The sequence below is a fragment of the Pelodiscus sinensis genome, chromosome 15, assembly GCF_052426305.1.
Source record: "Pelodiscus sinensis isolate ZL-2025 chromosome 15, ASM5242630v1, whole genome shotgun sequence".
Taxonomy (NCBI): Eukaryota; Metazoa; Chordata; order Testudines; family Trionychidae; genus Pelodiscus; species Pelodiscus sinensis.
Window position 1 is genome coordinate 9,540,984 of NC_143066.1, and position 27,432 is coordinate 9,568,415.

Consider the following 27,432-nt stretch of genomic DNA (forward strand, 5'->3'; position numbering starts at 1 on the left):
TCTCTCTGAATTTCTCTGGCCATGTCTACAGTAGGAAATAATTTTGAAATAAGTAACATTGAAATAATAACTCCTGCAATAACAGAGCATATTCCAGCACTCATGCCTGTTCCAGGAGATGCACGCTGGCAGTTTTGTCCCCAACCGCATCATCAGGATTGGGGATGTGGACATGCCCATATGCATCCTGGGTGATGCAGCCTGCCCCTTGCATCCTGGACTCCACCAAGGAGAGCTTCAATGCCAGGCTGCTGCATGGTGGTGGAGTGTGCATTCAGCCACTTAAAGGAACAGTGGACACCAGTACCCTACGGAGAGCACATCAAGGGGCAGTGCTCATCCAGGAGGCCTTGGGGGGAGAATTTCAGCCAAGGCCACCTGTGAGACTCTCCACAAGTTCCCTCTTTGTGCCTTTATTCCCTCACCCCTTCCTCTCTCTGCCCTCTTTTCCCACTTTCCCCTCATCCCTTCAGACAAACAAGTTTCTTTATTTGTGGGCTATAAAACAGGGGAGGGACTAGGGAAAGAACCTGGAATGGGGGAGGGAGCAGGAGGAGGCTGGGATTCAGGAATGAGCTGGGAGTGACACCTGTTCAGCTCTGGAGGGTTCAGGTGCCCTCAAGGTCCCACCACCCAATGTTTGAGGGCCTCAGTAGTCCCTGATTGGGCTTGGAGGGGAAGCCACAGGGGTGTGATGAGGGAGGGAGTGAGGAGGTGTCTGGTGGCCTGCTCCATGAATGAAGCAATGCATTTAATTACCAAAGTGATGGCTTCATCACCAGTGACAGCTGGTCCTAGGTGGCCTTTCGTGGCTCCCGGTCAGCCGGGCATTCCTCCTGGTTGGCGGCCCACTCCTGTCGCTCCTCATCAAGCCACCAGATGAGGGACTGGAGTTGCTCCCACAGGTGGTCCTCATGGGTTCTCTCCCTCTGGCAGGATCCTGTGGAGTTGGGAGGATGGTGTGTGACGTGGTGGACGCACCAAACCCATAGTTTGCCCATCTGTGAAGAAAAGTCACAGGGGCAGTCACGCAGGAAACACTAACGTCCCTCAAACCTTGAAACAAACCAAACACAATGCTTTTATGAGCCCTAATCTCTGAGCAATCACCAAAGGTCTCAGTTCAGACAGTGGTGATGTGCTTTGAACAAGCCATTTGTTGCCTAGCCTGCTGGCACTTTCCTGCAGGTGAACAGACATCTCAGGGGAGCATTGCTACACTCATGGTCCAGGAAGAAGCAGGCATGGAAAGGTGCCAGCCAGCCCAGGAGCCTGCGAGTGGGGCAGGAAGCAGGGTGGCTCAGCCTTCTTGTGTACCCCAACAAATGCCTGGGCCAGCACTGGCAGCATCCTGCAGAAAAAGAACTTCCATCCCTGCCTGGTGGAGATGCATGAAAAGTATCGGGGGAGGTGTGGGTGAACAGCAGTTGCCACTTCCCGGTGAGAGTGCTACTAGCGTCTCCTCCTCTTCCTCCCCCTGACATTAGTTGGTCTCCTCTGCATTGCCGCGCATGACCAGGAAGAGATGCAAACTAAGTGCAGGCATGAGTCTGTGCCATGTGCAGTACTGCTATGTGTTTCCATAATCCCAGCCTCCTTAGTGGTGGCTTGTCATGGGAAGGTGTCCCTCCATGGAGTCTGGAATATGGCAGGCCTCTCCAGAAACCATGTGAGAAGGACCGAGGGGTTTCTGTATGATAGCATCATGAAGCTGAGTGCTCCAGAGTGGCACTCCACATATACCCACATGCACAGGCGTGACTCCCAAGCTGAAGCATGCAGTGCCTCACAGCTCATTGCCTGCCCCTGAATGTATATAGGAAAAGTTATAGAACTCAGATGAAGTGTCTTCCCCAGGTTCATCCAACACCTGGGAGACATCCTGGGGAGAGGGGATGGGCTCTGGCTCCAGGATGGAGCCTAGTTGGCAGGCATGGTCTCTTGTCTGACTTGTTCCTTCTCCTCCTCCACAGCCCTACCCTCATGGAGGCTGATGCTGGGTGTGTCCTGGCTAGACCCTGCAATGATGGGGGGGGTGGAGGTGACCGGCCCCCCTCACAGGATGACATTGAGCTGGTGGCAGTTTGTGTTACCATCCCAGAGCGTCTAGATTGGCAAGGATGCTTTTGTGCAAAAAGTGCTTTTTGCAAGGATGCTTTTGTGCAAAAAGTGCTTTTGTGCAAAAGCATCCATGGCCACTCTAGATGCAATTTTGCACAAGATAGCCCCCGATCGCCATTTTAGCCATTGGGGCTTTTTTGTGCAAAACAATTCTTCCTTGTCTACACTGGCCCTCTTGAGCAAGTATTCTTGCACAAGAGGGCTTTTTCCCGAGCGGGAGCGTGAAAGTATTTGTGCAAGAAGCACTGATTTTGTACATTACAATGTCAGTGCTCTTGCGCAAATTCAAGCAGCCAGTGTAGACAGCTGGCAAGTTTTTGCACAAAAGCATCTTGCCAGTCTAGATGCACCCATGTTGTCAAATGCACTTTTCAATGATCAATTCCCATGAAAGTGACATGGAAAATTAAGTATTTGTATCAATTGCATCACATGTATAAGATACCAAGATCCTTTGGTTTGATACATTTTTCATCATTAAAATTATACCATAAATTCAAGGTATTTTGAAAGTTTAACTCGATGTTTTCATTCGATGTCTGCTAGCTATAATTAAATGCACCAATACACTCTGTAAGCTTCAGTTATCTGCAGTGTGTTAGAACACGTTTTTATGTGTTTCTGTTGCACTTTTTTCCTTTGCCCTGATATTCTAAGGATTTCCTTTTAGTACATATGAACATCTCCTTTTGACAGACAGTGCAAATTAAAAGATATGGCGAGGCACAGAAAACTGGAACCCAAATATGCCCCCTGGGTTTTCATTTACAGTTAGGAGCTACAGACACAATTACTGCTGACAGAAATTCAGAGGCCAGTGGCATAGTGCATGTGGCAGTAGACTCATGCCAAGCAGTAATTGGGAAGATTATTTTTAATCAGAGCATATCCTACAGCCCAAACATTAGAAATTGCTTGTAAGGCTGACAGGAAATTAAACGGAGACCAAACAAAAAGTCTCAAAATAGGAGCAATATTGTTAGTAGTCTAATGATGGCAAAGCTCACAGCTTGCTGTGTTTGGCTGCTCTCTAAAGGGAATGACTTTTCACTTACAGCAACAGATAACATTGTCTAATTGCATTTTAGAAGTGAACTAAAATTAAAACCAGACTTAGCAATTTATACTTGTGTTTAGAAGAGGCAAAACAGAAGATGTGTGAGCCAGGGTTGGTATTTGTTCATCCAGTATTCATGTTTACATTCACTTCAGTTTTTGCTCTGGCCTATTTATAGTTCCTAAGGGAGCCATTTAAGTTGCCAAAATAATGCAAGATCATGACATTTCAAAGTGCTGGTGACTACGTACAAACCACAAATGACTTAGAGGAATTCTTCCTGCAGCACAGTCTGTGCTCATGTGGAATGCCTGAGACAGCTGCCCCAGGGGAGCTGAGGACAAAGCAATTGCAGTCATCTGCCTTCACCTCTTGACAGCCTCAGAAATTCACCCATGCCCAGGAGCTGCCCCATTGCAAAAATGCTTTAAAACTTGCCTATTTGGCCAAACATTTCTATGCACTCTGACTGGTTTCTTCTACCATCTAGTAATTTACTCTGAATGTCCACCATGTTTTCTTTTAAGGTGTTACTGCTGGGGGTTATTAGGGCAACTTGCAGTTTATTAATTACTTATAAAAGGGAATTGGTTAGCATGGGCTGATGCTATTTAAGCCATGTACAAAGCACCCAACTACTGCAATGTTAGGTACATGTCAGTTTCCCATAATTTTTGTGATTGTGTTCCTGAATGGTGGGAATTGCAAAACAAGACATAATATTTATTGTTTTGTGCCCGTGTATGAGGTGTGATTCGATAAAATTAAGACACAAGAATGAATGCCAATATATTTTGAGTTTCCTCAAATACGGATATTTTCAGCTTTAAGGACATTCTTAATAACCTTTGGGAAGTGGTTTGCTATCTCATGTCACTACAGACAGATTGCATGAGCTGACCTCATGATGCATCTGCTAGGAAATAGATTTGTTCTCATAATGAAAGTGTTCTCCTTGATGTAATTCATACTAGCAAACACATCAAATGTGTGACGTAGAGGTGACTTCTTTCTTTTTGCATTGTGTACTGAACAACTGAATGGTATAGAAAGCGCAGTTTACAAATTTATTTATGTTTTTGTCCATTTAAGATCTTAAAGTGAATAACTGCACAATGCACAATGCAGTTATTCATGCAACAGTGCCAAAATACCTGGATAACTTTTGTGTAGTAGCTTTGAAAAATTGTACTAGGTGGTCAGCAGCTACATTACATTATGTGGATCAGCTACACTTGTTCATTCAAAATAATATGCAATTTCCTTGTCACCCTGGATAGAGAGATATCTTTGCAGACTTTTTGGGTGTCTCTCTCTGCATTGTGACCATCTCCATGGCCAGGGTGAACTTCAGTTTAGATCAGCATAAATAGTGTAGAGCTCAATGGAAACACTGTGTGCCCCGTATGACTCTCATACTTTCCCATAAGTACAGGTTGAAACCCGCCCCCCCCCCCCCCCCCCCCGGAGCCCTCATGGGGAAAAGCCACTGGGCTATGGCCAGGAGTGTTGCCAAACTAGGGGGCCAAAGACAGAGCCCCAGGGGCACCAGAGCTGTCATGAGGAATGTAGAGCCCCTAGTCCCTGTCCCGGTGGCAAGCAGCAGCAGGTGCTGTGTGCTGGTGGGGTAGGGGAAGCCTGCTAAGAGGAGCACAGAGCCCCTCAAGTGGCAGCAGAGCCGCTTGGTGGAGCATGGAGTCGCTTGGTGGCAGCAGGGCTTCTGGGAGGACTGTGGAGCCATCAAGCGGTACCAGAGACCCAGGCAGCAGCAAAGCCACTGGGGACAAAGAGGAGGCCTCAGGTGGGAGCAAAGCCACGGGGGAGAGAATGGAGCTCCAAGCAGCAGTGGAAAGGGGTAAACAGTGAGGTAGCAAAATTTGCAGATGATACCAAATTGCTCAAGATAGTTAAGACCAAAGCAGACTGTGAAGAGCTTCAAAAAGATCTCACCAAACTCAGTGATTAGGCAACAAAATGGCAAATGAAATTTAATGTTGAGAAATGTAAAGAAATGCACGTTGGAAAAAATAATCCCAACTATATACAATATGATGAGGACTATAATTTATCTACAACTACTCGAGAGAGAAATCTTGGAGTCATTGTGGCTAGTTCTCTGAAAACATCTACTCAATGTGCAGCAGCAGTCAAAAAAGCACATAGAATGTTAGGAATCATTTAAAAAAGGGATATAGAATAAGACAGAGAATATCTTATTGCCTCAATATAAAACCATGGTATGCCTACATCTTGAATACTGCATATAAATGTGGTCAACTCATCTCAAAAAAGATACATTGTCATTGGAAAAGGTTCAGAAAAGGGCAACAACAATGATTAAGGGTTTGGAACGAGTCCCATATGAAAAGAGATTAAAAAGACTTAGACTTTTCATCTTAGAAAAGAGGAACTAAGGGGGGATATGATAGAGGTCTATGAAATCATGACTGCTGTGGAAAAAATGAATAAGGAAAAGTTATGTACTTATTCCCACAATATTAAAAACTAGAGATCACCAAATGAAATTAATAGGCAGCAGGGTTCAAACAAACAAAAGGAAGTTTTTTCTTTACTTAGCGCACAGTCAACCTGTGGAGCTCCTTGACAGCAGATGTTGTGAAGGCTACGACTTTAACAGGATTCAAAAAATGGCTAAATGAGTAGCTAGTGGTGGCTGCCCAGCTATTCCCAGGGCGGGCCGCGGGGTGGGCGGTTGCTCCATGTGCCAGAGCTGGGGCCAACGAGCTGGGAAAGGGTTCATTTTCAAAAAGTACTGAGCATAAGGATCAGATGCATTTAGGGGTACTTAAGACGACCGCTCAAAAATGGAGAGAACCAAATTCACTAAGTACTTTTAAAACCATAAGGCAGTAACCTCAAAAATGTTACTTAATGTAGACTTGCTGCACAGGAAAAGCACATCAGGATAGAGTGTTTTAATCTAATTTTAAATAAGCTATCATTTGCTGTTTTGTTTCTATATGTATGCATACGCAAAATATGGCCCTGGGGCCAGACCCAGCCTACAGATGCCGTGGGGACCGTCAGGCAGACTCCCTGCTTGCGCTGCGCCCCTCCCATGCCACTCAGTAAAGCATCTGCCACAACTGCTTCTCTTTCTCAGTTGTAAGCCCGGGGAAGAGGGGAGTTGTGCTGCTCCCACCCCTAGCACAATCCCATTGAGCTCTTAGGGCTCTGGCTAAGGGGCTTTTCAATTGCAGACATTTGGGCTTGAGATTGTGCCTGAGCTCTAGGATCCTACAAGGTGAAGAGAGTCTGGACTGCCAAAGCTCAGGCTGCAGCCAAAGCCAGAATATCAAGTAGGATTATAGAATGCTAGTGGTCTTCAAAACTGAAACAAGGCATAATGTTCATGGAAAGCTGTGCACTGTATTAACTGTATGGTTTTTTGACTGGTATGGGGCATGAAAAATCTCCACATTTGATTTCACGTACAAAGCATTTGTGTGATATATAGATATATAGCTTTTCCTCTCCAGGTTCAAAATGCATGCAGTGCTTGTGTTTGTAAGAATATTGATTTCTGAAAGCATGTACTACAGATTACACGTGGAAATGAAAAATACATAGAGGGACACGCTTTTGTCATGAAAAGCATGGCTGAGCATGTAATAATTGCTGGAATACAATGAGTGATTCAGTAAAATATTGACTGCCACCAACCTCCTATCAATAAAAAGGCAGCATGGAGTAGACTGTCACCCTATTTTAATATATTTCCATGTATTAGAACAAAACAGTCCAGATGTGCTATGATCAAGAGCTTTTTCCTTCTCTTTATTTATGTTCATTTTTTGTTGACAAAAATTCTTGAGTTTTACAACTGAAAAATTACAGAAAAAGTTAATCAACATTTTAAAATGTTTGCCTGAAGAAAAAGTGTATCGGTTATAAAATTACAGCAGGAAATTGAACTGTCACAATGTTTGAGTCATAGGAATGTGATTATCTACAGTAACCACACAGTTACTTTAGTAGATAAGATCATAAAGCTAACTTAGAATGAAGTCTTGAAATGAGTTGGAAAGCATGTCTGCCAGTTCTCCTCAGCTCCTTCATAATCCAACTTCATTGTATAATCACAATAAAACACTTGTCAAGCATTGTTAGGTTGTAATCATAGTTCTGTCAGGTGCTCTGCAGTGTACTAAAGGAAACAGTAGTACACACTGCCTTTTCTTATTGCTTACATGAAAAAGTGCAGAAGTTCAAATTATGCATTATTGATTTATTGTGATTCTTAAAGATGTTTTTAAGATTATACAATGTTTTTGTTTGCAAGATGTAATCCAGCTCCAATAACAGAGAGAAAAATGTAATATAAATTATAAAATGTACTTTGTTCATTAATTTACACTCCCTCTTAGCTTTGTTTTCCTAGAATTAAATATTCACTCTTTATATTTTTAGATCAAATAAAACTTTTTGGGGGTTATGCAGCCATTACGTTTATTAAGCTGTTTTTACAAACAGTGGGGTGGGGGGAATGGGAAGAAGATTAAAAATGCACATACCAAAAAATCTCAAACTAATTTCTCCTCCCCAGAAAATATATGTTTTGTTTCTTTTAGGAAATCACACAGAAGCCCCATGCAAGTGGTGCCTTCAGTTTTCAAGAGCGAAGCCTTCTTTCTGTAAGTACCACTGTCCGTTTTGTTTTGTTTTTTTCCCTGTAAGTTTATATTTGTCAAGCCCTAGAGCTGGACTGAGAGCTTAGTTCTATAATCAAAAATAATCAGAAGAGGCTTTGGTCTTCACTTCTTGTTCTAGCTAATGGTGGATCTTGAGACACACAAAACATAAGTATAAGGCATAGAGTGAAGTGCAATCCATGACAAACAGTGGAATCACATGCAACTGACTTGGTTAATGAATTATTTTTTCTGATGGCTGGCCATAGGTTAAAACTAAATATAATCTTTGTGCTACTTTTATTTCACACATTAAGGTTCTGTCACTGTGTCTTATTTTTCTACCTTTGGATGATACTTCAAAAGCATAAAGAAATGCCTTTGTGTATGCATTTGTTAGTTCAGCCACTTTTCCCCTTAAGATATCTAGAAACAATTCCTTTTACTTTTGTACAAGTGTTCATATAATGCAAATGTGGGGAATTAAATCAGTGACTTTTAGGGCATGTATAAAAGTGTTTTAGTGTTAATTAATTTTAGCTTTCCCTATCTTGAAAATTAGCTGTAATAATTAGGCACAGGCATGATGGTTCTCTCTTCTAAGTCATTGGTTATTTTCATATTTAGGATTCTTTTGTTCCCCTTGAAATGTCTTGTTTTAGTATGAACATAGAAGCTAATTGTGCTCTGTGAACCACATCTGCTGATGATTTGTTTTATCAGAAGGGAATTTATTATATTTCACTATTAAATAATAAATACTAATAAAAGCCACAGAAAAAAAGTAATTTTAGGAAATATGTCAAAGCATATATTTCAATTTCTTTTTTAATGTGATGTCTTTTTTTTTTGCAGTTGTTTTAGTACCTTCTCTTCTACTTAAAAATATACTATAACTTGGTTCTTTTGTCTGGTTAATGAATGCTAAATGATACAAAGCTGAGGCAGAAGCAGCTCCATATTGGAGCCATATCTATAAAAAGTCAAGAGGCAATGAAGGTGGTTTTATTAGGATGCACACAGAGTACAGTTCATCATGTCCTCAGGCATTTCCATATATCCTGTCAGATATCTCTCTGCCCAGCCTGGTCCCAATCAGCCCATTGCTGGGATCCTGCTGTCCTCCCCTTGTGTAAAGATTAAGGGGGACTGGAAAGGTGAGAGGTGTTGGCTCCCTATTGTCCCAGTTGTTAGAAGTCCCATGTCCTCCCTTCTTCAGCTTCCTTAAGGGATGCTTATCTCTGAATGACTGTATTCTTTCCAAAATGAGTAACTGCACTGGATAGACATCTGCCCCAATATTTATTTATTACATTGTGATATTTTAACCTAATCTCTCTCCCCTCCGTTCTAAATCCCTGATCTACTGTGGGGAAGGAGAAAAAACCCACCCTGCCTTGGTCAGTCTGGTGGTTAGAGGAAAATCCCATGCCAGCACCTCCCCTCGGTCCCCCCCATAGAAGTGGTTAACATATTGGCCACAGTGGATCTGTGTTGATTCCACGGATGTAGGGATGAGAATTTCAAAACCAATCCTAATGAAAGAGGACTTTTCTAGAGCTGCCTCTGGTATAAATACCACGTGTCAGTCACATGGAAGGTCAATGCCTTCTCCGTCTCTTCAAGTCCTGCTGTTTCCTGTTCCATCTTGCACCGTCCACGTAAAACCTATGTTTCCTACATCCATTTCTTCACCAATCACAGAGTAAGCCTGTATAGTAGGGGAAAAAAACACTTTTCTTCCAGATAACCAGACAAGGATCCACTGCAGAAGGTTCTGGGGAGCACATTCTGAATTGAATTGAACTGTATTAACTGAAAATGAGTTTGCAATTTTGTGTGTAGTTCCCCTTAAGTAAAAAGGAGTTCAATTGTGCAATGAAAGGAGAATAGTCCAAATTCTTCTTTAGCTTTCAGATACATCAGTATTAGTAGCTGAGTGCCCTCTGCTCTACTACATTTTATGTCATTCAGAGGATTAGGCATACAGCCTTTTTTAGTAACAAAAGTCATTTCATTCCTAATTCCCTTATGCACCACGTGTATTTCAATATTTCAAGAAAGCTGCATGACTTTGTGGATAAGGTAATGGCTGCTCATCTTGAGGACAGGTCTGAATCAATTTTGTAGTTCTCTATGTACCTTTAGCTTTTTGTCTGTCATGAACAGTCGCTTCTATCACACAAAACAGTCCCAGAACTCTGAGCAGGATTTGACACTATTGATAGTTTCTACTAGAAAAATTCTAGTACAAATGCAAGAAGGAGGCTGAAGTTTCTAACTTATGGGAGACAGTGATCCCTGAGATAATTAGTGGAATGTTGTGAAGAAGCTGACATTTTTTTTATGGAGATAATATGTAAATATTTACAAATGCAGTTTTAGGAAAAAAATATTAATCCGCCTTCAACATGCTTACAAAGATTTAAAATGTTCAACAATGAAGAATTAAAAAAACCCTCATTTGGTATTTTGGGCATATTTATTGATGCCAAATCTCTGTGATCAGAATTTGTATTATTTTCCCTTGTGATCATAAACTAACCAGCACAATGAATATCAATCAATTACTTGGGCCAAGGGGTCTTTTTTTTAACTGAGCTGAGACTGAAGTCCAGCATGTTGCCTGGTAACAGGCTATGTAGATGAGTTGGCTCTTAAGTACACCATATGGCTGGGCGTTTTGCCCTATTCACCCGTGACATGATATACACATGTAGTACATTACTGATTATAAAATGGTTTATGCCATTCCCTTCTTTAGAATAGCATCTTAAACTATCAATACAAATCAAGCTCAATGTTGCTCACATTAATAGAGCTGTCTGTAATGACATTAATTTATGCCTGAAAGAGTAAATGAGTGGGCAGCATGCTACCAGGAGAGCTTGTGTTGCGTATTTTTGAAGGAGTTTATTAATTTTAAGTTAATATTTGTATGTATAGTTATTGTGAAGTATTTTTGCCTGCTTCAGTTTGACAGACAAAATATAAACTAGGCTATGTCTACCCTGCATGTTTATTTTGAAATAAGCTATTGCGGAATAGTTATTTCAAAATATCTTATTTTGAAATAGCACATGTACACTGCAGGAAAGCCTCAAAAATTAGTCTGAGGCAGTCTTCCCTATTGTAGATGTATTACGTTGATTTAGAGCCCCAGGAGAGACTGAGAAGGAATAACTAAGAATGACCTGGTGAGGGGCTATTTCAAAACAGCAGCAGTGGAGTGTCTACACACGCTTTATTTTGAAATAGCTATCTCAGAATAGGAGTTATTTCTCATAGAATGAGGGTTACAGATTTTGGAATAAGCTGTCCGTTATTTCGAACTTATTTCAAAATAACAGAATGACTGTGTAGATATTTTCAAATAATGCTAGTTAATCTCGAAATAACAGTTCAGGGTAGACACACCCTATACAGAGTTCAATTGTGAAAAAATCCCTGTTTTTAAATCCTAATTCTGCAATGTAGTCACACAGCTGATTAATGTAAGGGATAACATATGGTAATATTTAGCTTGTGGAACTTCCATTAGTATTACAACAGTGCTTAGAGTTCCCAACCAAAATACAAACCCCATTGAGCCTGGTGCTAACAGTCAGAGTCAGTTCCAATGAGATCACAAATTAGATGGACCTGGCAGGAAAAAAAGGAAGTATTGTTCTCCCTATTCTAGAAAAGAGGAAACTAAAGCTCGGAGAAATTAAACTGACTTGCCTGAGGTCACATAGAAAGTCTGTGCTGGGGCTGGATAAAGAGTTGCTTGCAGTCCAAGAACATCCTTTCTCTTCTCTTTGTCTTAAGCTGAAATTCACTTAGGTATTAGGATTCCACAAAAGCTCCTACACATCTGCTGCCTGGAGAACTCAGAGACAGTTAAGCCATGTCCAGATGTTTGTATGCTCACTATGCACAAGCAGCTGAGGGGGTCTATTGACTAGATCCTCATAAATTAGAGAAGAAAACAAGGAATCAGGTGGCACTTTAAAGACTAACACGTACATTAGGGTATTAGAACATAAGCTTTTGTGAGCTACAACTCACTTCCTTGGATGCTGCAGAAAGTATGAAAGGAAGAAAGTACTCAGAGATGGGACTGTGACATCAGTACTAATTAAATCAGAATGGATGTGGCTCATCTTCAACAGTGGTAAGAAGGTAAGAATACCTGAAACAGAAATTACTTATTGAAATGCGAGAACCATTCCATGTGTTTATTTAGACCAAAGGTGGGGAACCTACGGCCTGGATGCATGGCAGAGAGGCATTGGTGGCGCATGATGACAGATATTACATTAGTAGATGTGTATGCGAATGAGCCTTTAATGGTGTAGCTGATGTGGTTAGGTCCTGTGAAGATGTCACTAGGGAAGATGTGTACAGAGTTAGTAATAAGGTTTGTTGCAGGGATAGGTTCCTGGATTAGTGTTTCTGTTGAGATATGAAATTGGTGGTGAATATTTGCCTCAGGTTAGAGAGCTGTCTATAAATGAGGATTGGCCTGCTTCCCAAGGTCTGTGTGAATGAGAGAAAGTGAGTCATGAGACAGGCCCGTACATACGGGGACTATGAAGGGTGTGAACGCACCGCCCACACACGGTCCTTCCTGGTCTGCCATGAGGCTGATTCAGACCAGTCTGGGAAAGACAGAGGTGGCACGCTGCCAGCCTCCCTCCCCTGTGCTCAGGACATCTGGGGAAAGCCTGGGGCTGATTCCCTCCTTCCTCTCCCCAGAGAGAGACTGGGGGTAGGGCTAGGCTGTGGAGTGGGGCTGGAAAGTGGGGCAGCTGCCAGTCCCTCCCACAGCTTGCACCCCCCCAGAAATTCCTGCACATGGGCCTGTGAGATCAGTTCATGATTACACATGTACCGTTACCCTAATCCTTCATGTAAGTAAGGGGAGAGCAATGGCAACTCTCAAGATGGGAAGGTCAATGGGCAGGAAGGGACAGGAAGGGTTATATGCTGCTGCAGCTGCATCATCTTCATTCCAGGCTAGAGGGGTAAAGTTTTGCCCCTATACCTATCACATATCAATCCCTCCCCCCTTTTTTTATAACAGTGACATGATCTTAAGAAAGGAATTTCAACAAAAACTCTCTTATCCTTCCAGTAAATAAAGTAGCGGTAGGATGGGCGGGTCTGTCTAGTTTCTTTTCTAGGTTCTTACAGCATTGAATCATAACAGTAAAATTATATTCCCTGTGTGTAAAATGATTAGAGATGCTTTCAAAGAGATAAGACCAATGTAATCAGGTTTTCTCCATCTCCAGAATGTATTGTGCAGTGGTACATGGTTTTGACAATCATTCTGCAGTAAATGGCTTTATTGGTGTGTCATCAAATTTACAGTATTTTGCCCGTGTAACCTTTTTTATGTATTAGAGAAAGTGTGCGTCCCTGTGCACTTATGGTTCCCACCAGATGAAGGTATATAATATAAAATTCAGTGAGAGCAGTTTCCCAAATGAAGCAGTTGTGCACAACTGGTCCTGGGCTGAATCTCACTGTCAATGTTTGGGTTTTGAGAAAGTTGGCTACTCAGGTAGCAAAAGTATTTGACTGTCTTGGTGTTCTTCAGTGGGTTCTTTTGTGACCTGCTGAAGGAACCAAGCTCCAGCCTATATGACAGTTGTTATCCCAACACTTCTTAATGGATTCAAAACCTGGGTGACCTACCAAGAGCACCTCAAGAATCAGGAGGGGTACTCTGGGCATCCTTTGCATCAAGTGGGAAGATTTCTGCACTAATGCCAGCCAATGTTGGAATCCAGTGCCACCAGCACTGAAGCAATGATCCTCATGCACCAACTTGGGGTTCAACATTATGTCTGGATGCCAGATTCTTGCCTCCCAAAGCAAACTGCCTACTCGTAGCTCACCCATGGTCCAAGATACTGTGGTGGCTAGAGGAAATGCTACAAAGACATAATGATAGTGTAACTCATGAAAACTAATGTGGACTTCACAAGCTTGGAGGAACAAGCCATTAGTCAACCTCAGCGGAGCCACGTCCTCCCCATCAGGCAGCATCTTGACCTCAAGGCTGAAAGAAGAAAGAGAAGAAAGGAAAAACCTTTCTCCAACTGGGTGTAACCCACTCACCTACTGGGTATAGTTCACTGTCCCATCTAGTGACACGTAGACCACTTAGGGTGTGACTAAACTACATGGCTCCATTGATGGAGCCATGTAGATTAGGCTGATTGGCAAAGGGAAATGAAGCCGCGATTTAAATAATCGCGGCTTCATTTAAATTTAAATGGCTGCCGCGCTAAGCCGACAAACAGCTGATTAGCTGTTTGTCGGCTCAGCGCGCTAGTCTGGATGCTCCCACGCCACCCTGAAAGCCCTTTATCGACCTCCCCGTTATGCCTCGTAGGATGAGGTTTACCGGGGAGGTCGATAAAGGGCTTTCATGTCGGCAGGGGAGTGTCCAGACTGCCCCGATCTGCCGACAAACAGCTGATCGGCAGAGCGGGGCAGCCATTTAAATTTAAATGAAGCCACGATTATTTAAATCGCGGCTTCATTTCCCTTTGCTGAACAAACAAATCTACATGGCTCTGTCGACGGAGATCCAGGTGCCTTTAAAGCTCAAACTGTAGAGGCTCATGCACTAAGCTCAAGTGGTCCAAGGTATGTTTCTACCTGTCAGTGTTACACATTCAGCTAACCTGCCAAGAAATGTCTGTGCCTACTACGGGTTTATCTATTATTCCACGATCAGACTCCTGGATCATTTCAGGATCCATGTGTAAATCTGTAGTATAGATCGTCCTCAAATCAATGGTCTTTCATTGAATTAAAAGCTATGTAAGTAGACTTGAGTACTTCACCTCCTGAGTTGTCCTTGTGGCCAAAGGTCATGTTACACGCAATCTTCATCAATTCTCTCTTCAAGGAACTTCTTAAACTACACACATCCTCCCTGCTCCCCATTCACAGCACAATTTCATGAGGGTTTGTTAGGATGAAATAAGTGCAAAAATAAAACTCAGAGTTCCAAAACCTAACTCATTTGTTTTACCCTCTTGTTGGATCACTTTGAGGGTACAGCTACACTAGCCCCTAGTTCGAACTAGGGAGGCTAATGAGGGCGACCAAAATTGCTAATGAAGCGTGGGATTTATTCCTTGTGGAATGAGGTTTAACAGTTAATTCAAACTAAGGGGTTTATCTCAGAATCCTGCTTCTCTGCCACATGTAGACGTGGGCAGTTACTTCGGGCTAGTCAGTTTCCAAAATGGCAACCGGACGGGAATATGCTAATCAAGCATGGGATATTTAAATCATGTGCTTCATTAGCAATTTCGGTCACCCTCATTAGTCTCCCTAGTTTGAACTAGGGGGCTAGTGTAGACGTACCCTCAGGTTTATATTGTCAGTAGCCTCAATTCCATACTGCATGACTTGCTGCTGAAATTCCTGATCAATTTTGTCCCAGGCTCTGCTGCCTGGGATCTTTTGTGCTTCACGAAGCCACTCAGAGACCACTTGTGATTCCTGGAGTCTTAGTCCCAGGAATCATTGCTGGAGTCTGCTTATTCTAGTTGTTTCTTATCTCTTTGAGCTTCCTTTTATAGGGAATTGTGTGCTTGAACTTACATATGCCTAATTGATCTAGAAACCTAAATACCATTTTCAAAAAGGGGTAAGGCATTTTGGATAGGGATGTGAACGATAAGCAAATTCTTATCAGATAGTCCACAGGCTAGTCAACTAGTCTCTATCAAGAAAGAGGAGCAAGGTGGGTGGGAGGATGGGTTACTTCAAAGAGCTGCCGTGTGGAGACTGGCGCCAGACTCTGGGCTCCATGAAGCACTGCCACTTTGAAATGTTGCGAGGAGCCTGACGCCAGGCTTCCTGCAGCATTTCAAAGCAGCAGCGCTACATGAAGCCCAGTGTCAGTGGCGGAGTCCCCAGCTGATCCAGGGACCCAGCTGCACTGTCGCCTTTGAAGTGTAGCAACACTAGGGCTGTTACTACACTTCAAAGGCGGAGGCGCCCTATTGACTAATAAAATAGTTGATGCAAAATGCATTGACTATTTGATTAGTTAGTTAGTCGAAATGTAACATCTCTAATTTGGGAGTCTCAGTTCCATTGGCAGTCAAGACGTCCCATTGTTTAAATCAGTGAGCTACTGAAACTCTGAGCACTTAATTCTAATTTCTAAAGGTAACCTAGGCATTTAAGTGTGTAGATGCTATTGAGTTTCAGAGAGACTTAGGCTCCTAAGTACCTAAGAAATTCAATGGTATGACCAGTGTCACAGAGGGAATCTGTAACAGAGCTAGGAACTCAGTCTGGATTTTTGAGTCCAAAGCTATTGTATTAGCAACAAGCCCATGTTTCCCCTCCTCTTTCTCTCTTTAAACAAAATAATTCTTATTTATTTTTGCTGTTCAGAAATGAAAATAAATATAGAACAGCATACACTGCTGGCTAGTAACACACTGACAATTATTGTCAAAAATTCATGCAAACTAAATATTACCAGTAAAGTACTAGCTGCAGAGCTCAAAGGTAATTGAGGCTTAATTGTCCTTAAGCTGATCTTTTTTCATCTCTAATGGGTCTTGTCTTTGGGGTGAATGCTTCCCTTAGCAAAGATGCCATATTGTTTTTCAGGCATCTAAAAACATTTATGTATAACTTTTCCCTAATAAAGCGGCGAGGAGTCCTGTGGCACCTTATAGACTAACTGAAGTGTAGGAGCATAAGCTTTCGTGGGCAAAGACCCACTTCGTCAGATGCATGTTTGAATTTTCAGATTCAGACTAACACGGCTACCCCTCTGATACTTTTCCCTAATAGTTTGTTAAAGTGAGGGCACATCTACACAGCAGGGCTAAAGTCGAAATAAGCTATACAACTGGAACTATATTAATTTTGTAGCTTAAGTCGAAATAACTTATTTCATCTTTTGGCGCTATCTACACAGCAGGAAGTTTGAGATAGAGCACTCTTCCTCTCAACTCCCTTACTCCTCGTAAAATAAGTTTCTAGGAATCAGAGTAAGATGTCTTCCAGTTTGACATTATGTTGAAATAACTGCTTGCTGTGTAGAGGCGGACTATGTTACTTCGGAATGTCAGTTATTCCGAAATAACGCTCTTGTGTAGATGTATCCAAAATGTCTGACTCTTAAACTAGTAGGACTTACTAACATTACTCGTGATGGTCATAGACATAAAATTAATTTAAATGTTCTGTTTACCTAAATTAATAGTAATGAAAAATGATTTGCAAAAACTTAGTAAGTAGAGAGACCACCATTCTATGCATACTGTGTACTTCCTGCACATCTTATAAGCAATCAGTAAGCATAATGCCCTTTGAAAATGTGTAGCACTCCCATAAGACACACCTTAATTTATATAATTATGAAGAATATGGGACGGTGATGGTTAAATGGTATGACAGTTTGCGAACACGCATTCAGAGATGATTAGATGGAAAACAGTGAGGAAATAATTTATTTTAATATGAGATACTTGAATGTTTTGATTTCATGCAGTATAGATGACACCATAACTATCTCAAAGTTAATACACAACTGTGAAAATGTACATGAGGTTCTCTATTGGTGAGAGAATTTTTAATGTCAGTGGATAAACTTCACTTCACATTGTGTTCTGGATCACTTAAACTATGTCTACGCTGTGGGTGTTTTGCGGAAGTGTAGATGGGGCCATTTGTTGGAAAAAAACCCTTTTGCACAAGAACTCTTTTATTCCTCAAAAAATGAGGTTTACAGACTCTTGCGCCAAAGGTGCTTTTTCCGACAAATGGACCCATCTACACAGGGCTTTTTAACACAAAAACCTCTTCCACAAAAAGGATCAGAAGATAATATGCAAATGAGAGCATGAGATATGCAAATGTGTGCTCCATTTGCATTTCCTCTTCCGCAAAACACCCACTGTGTAGACGTCGCCTTAGTGGCTCAGTTTTACTCCCAACCCCTTCAGAAGTTGAGCAGCAGGTACAGAATGACTTCTTACTACTAGCAACAACCATTCTATTTTCATGATTCCGGATATTTTCATCAACTACATAAACTAAGTCCCTTGACAGAATCAACAGGCATTTACTTCTGCTAATGCATTAATAAAAGGGGTGTCCATGGGCTTGACCTACCTGAGTCATATGACATGCTAATCATATATGGTAATCTCAGTAAGACTGATTAAAAAGTCATGTTATTTTCTGAGTCTAATGCAGGGCACCAGATCACTGTAACACCCTTTAAAAGATAGTATGCTAACAGGTTTTAACTGAACTCTCAAGGACTAGTTGGCCAAGTGCTTGTTAGAAGGAAGAGATCTATGGGAACAACATTCTAGATGGCTTCTATTAGCATATTCTATATTTCAGCCTTGGACGTATTCTCTTTAGTTTGGGTACAAGGAGCCCATTTACCTGTATACCTGCTGCTTTTCTTCTCCTTTCCCGCTAAGATGCTACTTACTTCTGCTGGGACCCAGATGAACAAAGTTTTATGAGCACATCCACAGATGAAGAAAAGTCATGGTGACAGAATCTTTTAATTTTCACCATATCACAAGTGGTGTCTCACATAGCTCAATGACCCAGTGAAATAAAAATCAAATAGATTGGCTGTACACTGGGAAAGGATTGCTTTGATATTCTCTCCAAAACATGCTCTGGTCTGGAGCAAATGGCTGTGTAATACTGGTTTCAGATTGGCACAGTTCATATTCTCTTATGCAAGCTGTTTCACTATACCAGGTTAAAGATTTTTTACTATCTTTTTTATTTTTACAAGGGCTTTAGATCAGGATGTCGTAGGTAGATCAACCACTCATCAAAACCACAGATTCTTCTAGAAGAAACAGTTGTTATAAATTCTGTGTAACAGTGAGGATGAGAAGCACCAAGAAAAATAATAGTTAGATATCAATAAACGTAAATAAAGATAGGATTAATAGTTTCATACAATTAGCTTGTTTCAAGGGAGAGATTCTCAAGATGCAGCATGAGTTTATTTGGAATTTATTTTGTTCTTGATTACTGATATGAATGGATACTTTAAATTCCACTCCTTAAACTGATACTTCAAAAGCAATTTTTATAGAAGACTGATCAAATCACTAATTATTGAAGCTGTCAAGGAAATAATATTCAAGGACTGCACTTGGGAGAAATACTGATTTATAAGCAACCAGTCTGATTCAAGTAACATAATATGCATTTATTTTAATGGCTAATAAAACACACTATTTCCTGTCATATATTGGTTGTAAAAACACTGTAAAAAATACATTTGCATAACTTCATCAAATGTGAATGGTTTACTAAGATGGTTTGTTTAAAATAAATTAAAAGTTCTGGAAGCTTCAAGTTAAGTTTGGAGCACTTTTTATTTAAACTGCGAAAATAAGTTAGATGTTCAAACTATGAATGTGAAATTCTCATTTTCTTTGCAATACTGAAAATGGAAATAACTTTTACCTTTTACAGCATAAGCTGGCATCTTAAAATGTAGTTTGAAGCTCTGTCTCTTCTTGTTATATCCATATTTTGTCTGTGTTATTGACTCCAAGAAACTTACAATTCATTCAGGTGAGCTTTAGAACCTGGGAGGGAAAAAATCTTTGAGTTCCTGTTGACTGGAAAAACAGCTGTCTCCTGCTGTTACATGAATATCTTACAATCCTATCCCAAACAGTTTTCTTTTCTACATGGCTCTCTTTGATTATGTTTCATTCAATAAGTATTCAGCAAATCACATACATGCGAAATCACTTAATATTCAAATAGCTCCTTAAGTGACACTTAACTAATCATGTTAATGACTCTGGCAGTGAGGCATTCCTTATTATTTTGCAGTTTCTCCAAGTGAATAAATATGCTCGGTGGGAAAACAAGTCAAAGTTACTATGGACATCTCTTGTGTAATATCACAAAATTTCATTGGATTCCAAAGGAAAAATAATATATAAAAATTAAACAATGTGTGAAGGAAAGCCACATATATAAAGTATTTATTTTCATTTTGACGTTTTACGACTCAGTGATGAGAGAATAAGATGTTGATAATATCTTATAACAATAATGAAAATAATGCAAAATGAAGTTAAACATTGACATACAAGGGTAAGCTATATAATTATTGTGGGAGGTTCTTGTGTGTGTATTTCCCTCTTCCTCCCCTTTTGTAAATCAACTTAAAGTGGGATTTGCTGTTAAATTTGCATATTTGTGATGTTTCCTTGGTATTAGCAACTGCAATGTTAACTTTACTCTCTTCTTACCTGTCTCTGTCCTGATGAATAATAGAAAAGATACCAGTGAGGGTTTGATACTGGTCTAGGCTGATGAAAAAGACCTTAAAAAAGAAGCATTAATGGTGTTTACAATTAGTTACAGAAATTTTCCTGATATGCTTCAATTTTTTTCTTAGTGATACCTAACAGAAATGTAAATGAAAGCACAATAATCACAAATCCTGTCTTAACATATTAAAGGTTTATTCAATATGTCCACTAGATTGTTTCAAATGAAATCAGACAATCCAACTGAAATAAATTATGTCCAGTTGTAACTGAAATTTCTTTATTATCCCAGGCTAGTATGTGGGCGCAACGTTTTCCACTGGAAAGTGATATCTTTAAGCAAACAAGAATGATTCTTCACAAATACATATGTGATGGCTATATTATCTCCTTACTTCAGTTCTAGAGTTTCCCTCTTAGGGTGTGTCTAGACTACATGCCTCCTTCGACGGAGGCATGTAGATTAGCCAGATCGGAAGAGGGAAATGAAGCCGCGATTAAAATAATCGCGGCTTCATTTAAATTTAAATGGCTGCCCCGATCTGCCGATCAGCTGTTTGTCGGCAGATCGGGGGAGTCTGGACGCGATGCCCCGACAAAGAAGCCTTTCTTCATCGACACAGGTAAGCCTTGTGAAACCAGGTTTACCTGTGTCGATGAAGAAAGGCTTCTTTGTCGGGGCATCGCGTCCAGACTCCCCCGATCTGCCGACAAACAGCTGATCGGCAGATCGGGGCAGCCATTTAAATTTAAATGAAGCCGCGATTATTTTAATCGCGGCTTCATTTCCCTCTTCCGATCTGGCTAATCTACATGCCTCCGTCGAAGGAGGCATGTAGTCTAGACACACCCTTAGCTTTTTTTTGGATCTTAACTTGCCCAGAGTTATGTCTAGAGAGTGCAAGCAAGAAAGATATTTCCAGATAATTGAAATCATAGAATCAAACCCCTTCCTGTGAGGCATATTTCGGAGACCTGGTTTACAGTAGGGAGTTATTTTGAAATAACAAATGGACCAGCCAATAGACTCGTTATTTCAAAATAATAAGTCCTGTTTTCAATGAGGAATAACACCTATTTAGTGTGGATACTCCACTGCTGCTATTTCACAATAACTACTCCCCAGAGTCTTTCAAAGTAATTACTCCTCAGTGCTTCCTGAGGCTATAAGTTGAGGTAGCACACCCACATGAAGGGAGCCTGCCTTGGATTAATTTTGAGGCTTCTCTGTAGTGTGGACATGTTATTTCAAAATAGTTATTTCGGGAGTTACTATTTTAAAATAAGGTATGCTCTGAACTTCCACAGACACTAGCTTAAGGTAAGATGCATGCACCAGTGCTCTCTCAGCACAAAGGCAGTGGCCAAGGCTTGAGTACAGAGAACCCTTTCTGAGCAGCTCTTAGCTTAAGTAAAGTGCTGTTAGCTTACAGGTTGCATTCTGAACAAGCCAGCCAAACAAGAGAGTCCAACAAATGTAACCTGTATCAACAAGTTTGTGTGCATACATAGAGGTCCTAAGAATCAGAAAACATTCTAGAAATCCACTTTGTTGTCCCATAAGCAATATATTTAGCAGATAGATCAAACAAAATGACAGTTATCTCAACAGTTTCAGAAGGGTAGCCATGTTAGTCTGTAACTGGAAAAACTTAAAAAACAACAAAATAGTCTTGCAACACCTTAGGGTACATCTAGACTACATGCCTCTGGTAACAGAGGCATGTAGATTAGGCTACCCGGCATAGGAAAATGAAGCAGCAATTTAAATAATCGCCGCTTCATTTAAATTTAAATGGCTGCTGTGCTGAGCCTATCGGGTGTTTGTCGGCTCAGCGCGGTATTCTGGACGTTCCACGGTCAACATCAAAGGCATTTGTTAACCTCCCAGGTAAACCTCATCCCAGGAAGCATACCTGGGAGGTCAAAAAATGCCTTTAATGTCAACCATGGAGCGTCCAGACTACCGCGCTGAGCCAACAAACAGCTGATCGGCTCAGCACGGCAGCCATTTAAATTTAAATGAGGCGGCAATTATTTAAATTGCGCTTCATTTTCCTATGCCAGGTAGCCTAATCTACATGCCTCTGTTGCCAGAGGCATGTAGTCTAGACATACCCTTAGAGACTAACAAAAATGTAGATGGTACAATGAGCTTTCATAGGCAAAACCTACTTCTTCAGATGAATGGAGTTTGAAGAAGTGGGTTGTGCCTACGAAAGCTCATGATACCATCTACATTTTTTGTTGGTCTCTAAAGTGCTACAGGACTATTTGTTGTTTTTCCAATTATCTCAACAAGCAGTTAATATGGCTGAGAGGTCAGTCACTAATTCAGTAAGCGTTCAGAACCAACATGTGAGCAGTAGAGAACTCCATCTGACAAGTGTTATAGCTACATTCTCAACTGGAAATTTAGAAAACTTCCATTTGATGTTCACTTATCCCTCTTCCTTTCCTGAAAAGCTAAGATCAGCTTTTCTATAAACTGGACCTTTGGAAAATATTTGATAAATTGGTCTGCGTCTAAATGTTGAACTTAAGTTGACATGTGATAATAGCTTTGCATGTAGTACAAACACTTTTAGCTACCATATGAGTGTGTCTAGACTGGCAAGATTTTGTGCAAAAGTAGCTGCTTTTGTGCAAAATCTTGCCGCCTGTCTACACTGGCTGCAAGTATTTGCTCAAGAACACTGACTTTCTAATGTACAAAATCAGTGGTTCTTGCGCAAATACTCTGACGCTCCCGCTCAGGGATAAGCCCTATTGTGCAAGTATTCTTGCGCAAGGGGGCCTGTGTAGACAGCCAAGTTGATTTCTTGTGCAAGAAAGCCCGATGGCTAAAATGGCCATTGGAGCTTTCTTGCGCAAGAGAGCATCTACACTGGCACGGATGCTTTTGCGCAAAAACAAATCTTTTGTGCAAAGGCACATGCCAGTATAGATGCTCTCTTGAGCAAATACTTTTAATGGAAAAACTTTTCCGTTAGAAGTATTTGTGCAAAATCATGCCAGTCTAGACGCAGCCTATATGTATTTATTTATTGGAATAATACTATAAAAGGAAAATCTTTTAAAAACAAAATTGATGTAAACCACAATATTGGTTTTTTTTTTTTAAATCTGAATGCTAACTCATTCTGAGGGTCCAAATTCCTGGAGGGTTTTTTAAACTAAGATAAAAACTGAGAAAAACTTTGTGTTTTGATTGAAAGTTAACCAAAATTTTTGAACATTCCAAATTCCAGCTGAAGTCAGTAAGAGATGGAATGAATAGGAAATCAGGCATCTTTTTTTGTAGCTGGACTTCAACTAGCTTTACAGTATTGTGGATGCAATTTCACTTCTGAAATTGAATGTGGGAGCTGTTCTTTAACATAGATTTGAAACCTAACGGTCATGTCTATTTTTTTAAAATGTTACACATTTCGAATGCAGTTTTGGTAACATATCATTCTCTGGCTATGCTAAAAGAAGGACAGGAAACTATTCATATGGTTTTAATCAGGCACAATTTTATTATTAATCATCTGGGAATACCTTGCATTTACCTCCACCAGCCAAACCATTGCTGGGACCTTAATCCTTACATAATGAATGGTGACATCATTGCCTAACTCATTTCTCTACTCACTATGACAAAGCCTCATTCCACAGATGCCAACCTTGCGGAGAGAGAAAAATTTCTTCCCAGCCCCATTAGAAAGGAATGGCTAGTTTGGTGCTCATAGAAGGTCCTAACCAAACCTGGCACATTGCAACCTGAAGGGGAGGGAGGATGGATGCTCCTCCACCTGATCGGGGCAAAGGGACTTCTCTTGTCATGCTTTCCCCTTTTGAACAACCAATGCCTGGGGCCAAGTCATCATTCCCTCATTGACCCACATCCCCCGTTTTGAAACAGTGTCTGAGTCTAATTCTCCCTCCTAGCCATAAAATACTATTTCCTCTCCCCAGGAGGTTGAACAACACCCCTTTCCCCACTTAAAGGTGCAGTGCAGTCATACTTCTGTTTCTTTGGCAAATCACCTGTGTTACAAATAGTACGTGGTAACAGAAGCAATGATTTTGAAAAAAAAAAGATGACAGTTCCTAGAAACTCAATTATCCTTAATACAATATTTATTAAGTCAGTTATTTTCCACAGCTGGGATCTGGAGTATGGTTATATGAATAGTTTCATGACTTGGCTATGCATTGGGAATCAGCTAAAATATTTCATCAGCCTAAGAATTGTTGTCTTCAGAAGCTCTTCTGATTAATAGATATTTTAAGGGTCTTATAAGTTCTAAAATGTTTGCCCAGCCTAAGACAAAAGACGCCATCAATTTAATATCTGCAGGTGGATGGATTAATTTACATAATTGATCCTTTAAATCTCTTATTATAATCATACTATTCTCTCTCTCTAATATTTTAATGAGTGTTTAAGGTGGTTTATGGAAGTCAGTTATGTGGTATTTAACTTAATGTTGCCAGGTCTTGTAATTTTATTGTAAGCATTTCAGGATTTGGTGTTTCACTCCAATTTTTTTTGGAGGGGGGGAATAACTTTTAGCCCCCATAATTGTAGAAAAGAGCTTGAAAATATGAGCCAAGTGTACTCTTAAAATTCAGACATAAAAAGAATACAATATATATTATTACTTTATAATCTCATGATTTTTGGTGCTTGGACTCTTGAGACTTCAACATTTAGAGTTGGAAATATTGAAGTTACTAATGTACATTATTGAATGAGTGGAAATCTATGTGCTCTCATTAGCTAGTTGTTTGAATATTTCCCCATGAGATATGACAACCTTTTCTACTGTGACCTGGGAAAACAAGAGAAACAAATTAAACTCTTACTCATTGGAGATGCTGGTGTCTGTTCACAGCTTGAGCGGAGTTTGTAACTTATTTAATCAGGGCCCGATGAAATGCATCCTAGTATACTCAAGGAGCTGATAGAGGAGGTATCTGAGACTTTAGCTATCACCATTGAAAACTCATGAAAGTTGGGAGAGATTCCCAAAGAATGGAAAGGGCAAATATTGTGCCTGTCTATAAAGAGGGAAATAAGAACAATCCAGGAAACAGCAGACCAGTCAGCTTCATTTCTGTGCCAGGGAAGATAATGGAGCAAATAATTAAAGAATTCATTTGCAAATATCGGGAAGATAATAAGGTGATAGATAACAGCATGGATTTATAAACAAGAAATCATGTCAAACCAATCTGATATCTTTCTTTGATAGGATAACAAGTCTTGTAAATAAGGGAGAAGTGGTGGACGTGGTATACTAGACTTTACTAAAGCTTTCGATGAGGTTTCGTATGACCTTATCAATATACTAGGGAAATACAAACTAGATAGGGCTACTATAAGGTAGATGCATAACTGGCTGGATAACTATTCTCAAGGAGTAGTTATTAATTGTTCACAGTCATGCTGGAAGAGCCCAACAAGTGGGGTTCTGCTGCGGTCTGTTTGGGACCAATTCTGTTCAATGTCTTCATCAATTATTTAGATATTGGCATAGACAGTATACTTATTAAGTTAGCAGATGATACCAAACTGGGAGGGGTTGCAAGTGCTTTGGAGGATAGGGTGATATTTCAAAATGATCTGGACAAACTGGAGAAATGATCAGAGGTAAATAGGATGAAATTTAATAAGGACAAATACAAAGTGCTCCACTGAGGATGGAACAATCAGTTTCACACTTACAGAATGGGAAGCGACTGTCTAGGAAGAAGTACTGCACAAAAGTATCTAGGGGTCATAGTGGACCACGTGCTAAATATGAGTCAGCAATGTGATATTGTTGCAAAAAAAGCAAACATGATTCTGGGATGCATTAATAGGAGTGTTGTGAACAAGACAGAAGAAGTAACGCTTGCACTCTACTCTGCCTTGATTAGGCCTCAGTTGGAGTATTGTGTCCAGTCCTGGGTACTGTATTTCAAGAAAGATGTGGAGAAATTAAAGAAGGTCCAGAGAAGAACAGTACAAATGATTAAAGGTCCAGAAAACATGAGCTATGAGGGAAGACTGAGGGTACATCTAAACTACACCCCTCTGTTGGCAGAGGGATATAAACTAGACATATCAAAAGTGCAAATGAAGCGGGGATTTAAATATCCTGTGCTTCATTTGCTTAATGGTGGCCGCCACTTTTTTTCGAAATGGGACTTTTTGGAAAAAAAACAGCAGTTTAGAAGGGGCATTTTTGACAGAAATTCCCCATTTTGAAAGATCCTGTACTCCTCAAAAAATAAGTACAAAAATGAAGAGTACAGGATCTTTCAAAACGGGGCATTTCTGTCAATAATGCCCCATCTAAACTGCCGAGTTTTTTCAAAAAGCCCTGTTTGGAAAAAAAGTGGCATCCACCCTTACGCAAATGAAGTGCGGGATATTTAAATCCTGGCTTCATTTGCACTTTCGATACATCTAATTTACATCCCTCTGCTGACAGAGGGGTGCAGTTTAGACAAACCCTGAAAGAATTGGGCTTGTTTAATTGGAAAAGAGAAGAGCAAGAAGGGACATGATAGCATTGTTCAAGTATCTAAAAGGGTGTTGCAAGGAGGAGGGAGAAAAATTGTTCTTGGCCTTTTATAATAGTGAAAGAAACAATGGGCTTAAATTGCAGCAAGGGAGGTTTAGGTTGTATATTAGGAAAAACTTCTTAACTGTCAGGGTGGTTAAATACTAGATTAAATTGCCTAGGGAGGTTATAGAATCTCCATCACTGGAGATATTTAAAATGAGGTTAGATAGACATCTATCAGGATTGATCTAAATGATGCTTGGTCCTGCTGTGAGGGCCAGGAACTACATTTGATGACCTTTTATGTTCTCTTCCGGTTCCAATATTCTATGATTCTATGATTTTGCACCAAGTTTTGTAGTTAGTCCCTCAAATGGGGAAATGAAAAAAAAAGTCTTTCTCCTTTGCAGAAGATTTATTATGCCAGTAAAAATGAGGTGATGGGAGAGGTGTAGCTACTTTTTAAAAAGATGTTATAATACGTGAAATCCCATGAGGGATAACAAAACACCCATAAACACCCAGTCATAACCATGGACAGGAAGCCTCCTCATTCATTCCCTTCTTTTTCACTGCTACCCAGAATTGCTCTAGAAATAAGCAAGAATCAAGTGTTTAAGGTGGTAGTTGTGGAGAGCTGGTATGGTCTCCAGACTTCTTCCTAGTAGTAGAAGTTTATGCCCCAATGGTCAGAAGATTTAGAAATTATATTAAGAATTATCAAGTAATTCTATATTTTATTGAAGAGC

At 40.5% G+C, this 27,432-nt stretch overlaps 1 protein-coding gene across 24 annotated transcripts in view; it reads left to right on the top strand.

Moving 5' to 3' along the window:
• RBFOX1 (RNA binding fox-1 homolog 1) overlaps window positions 1-27,432 on the top strand; it is a 1,623,526-nt gene that overhangs the window by 290,674 nt on the left and 1,305,420 nt on the right. For all 24 annotated transcript variants that reach the window (XR_016350706.1, XR_016350707.1, XM_089782268.1 and 21 more), the window contains exon 2: window positions 7,771-7,833. Coding sequence is in view for 22 of the 24 variants with exons in the window: in XM_089782268.1 (XP_089638394.1) it covers window positions 7,771-7,833 (63 nt within the window). In the remaining 2 variants the exon portion in view is untranslated. The remainder of the gene's footprint in view (window positions 1-7,770; window positions 7,834-27,432) is intronic.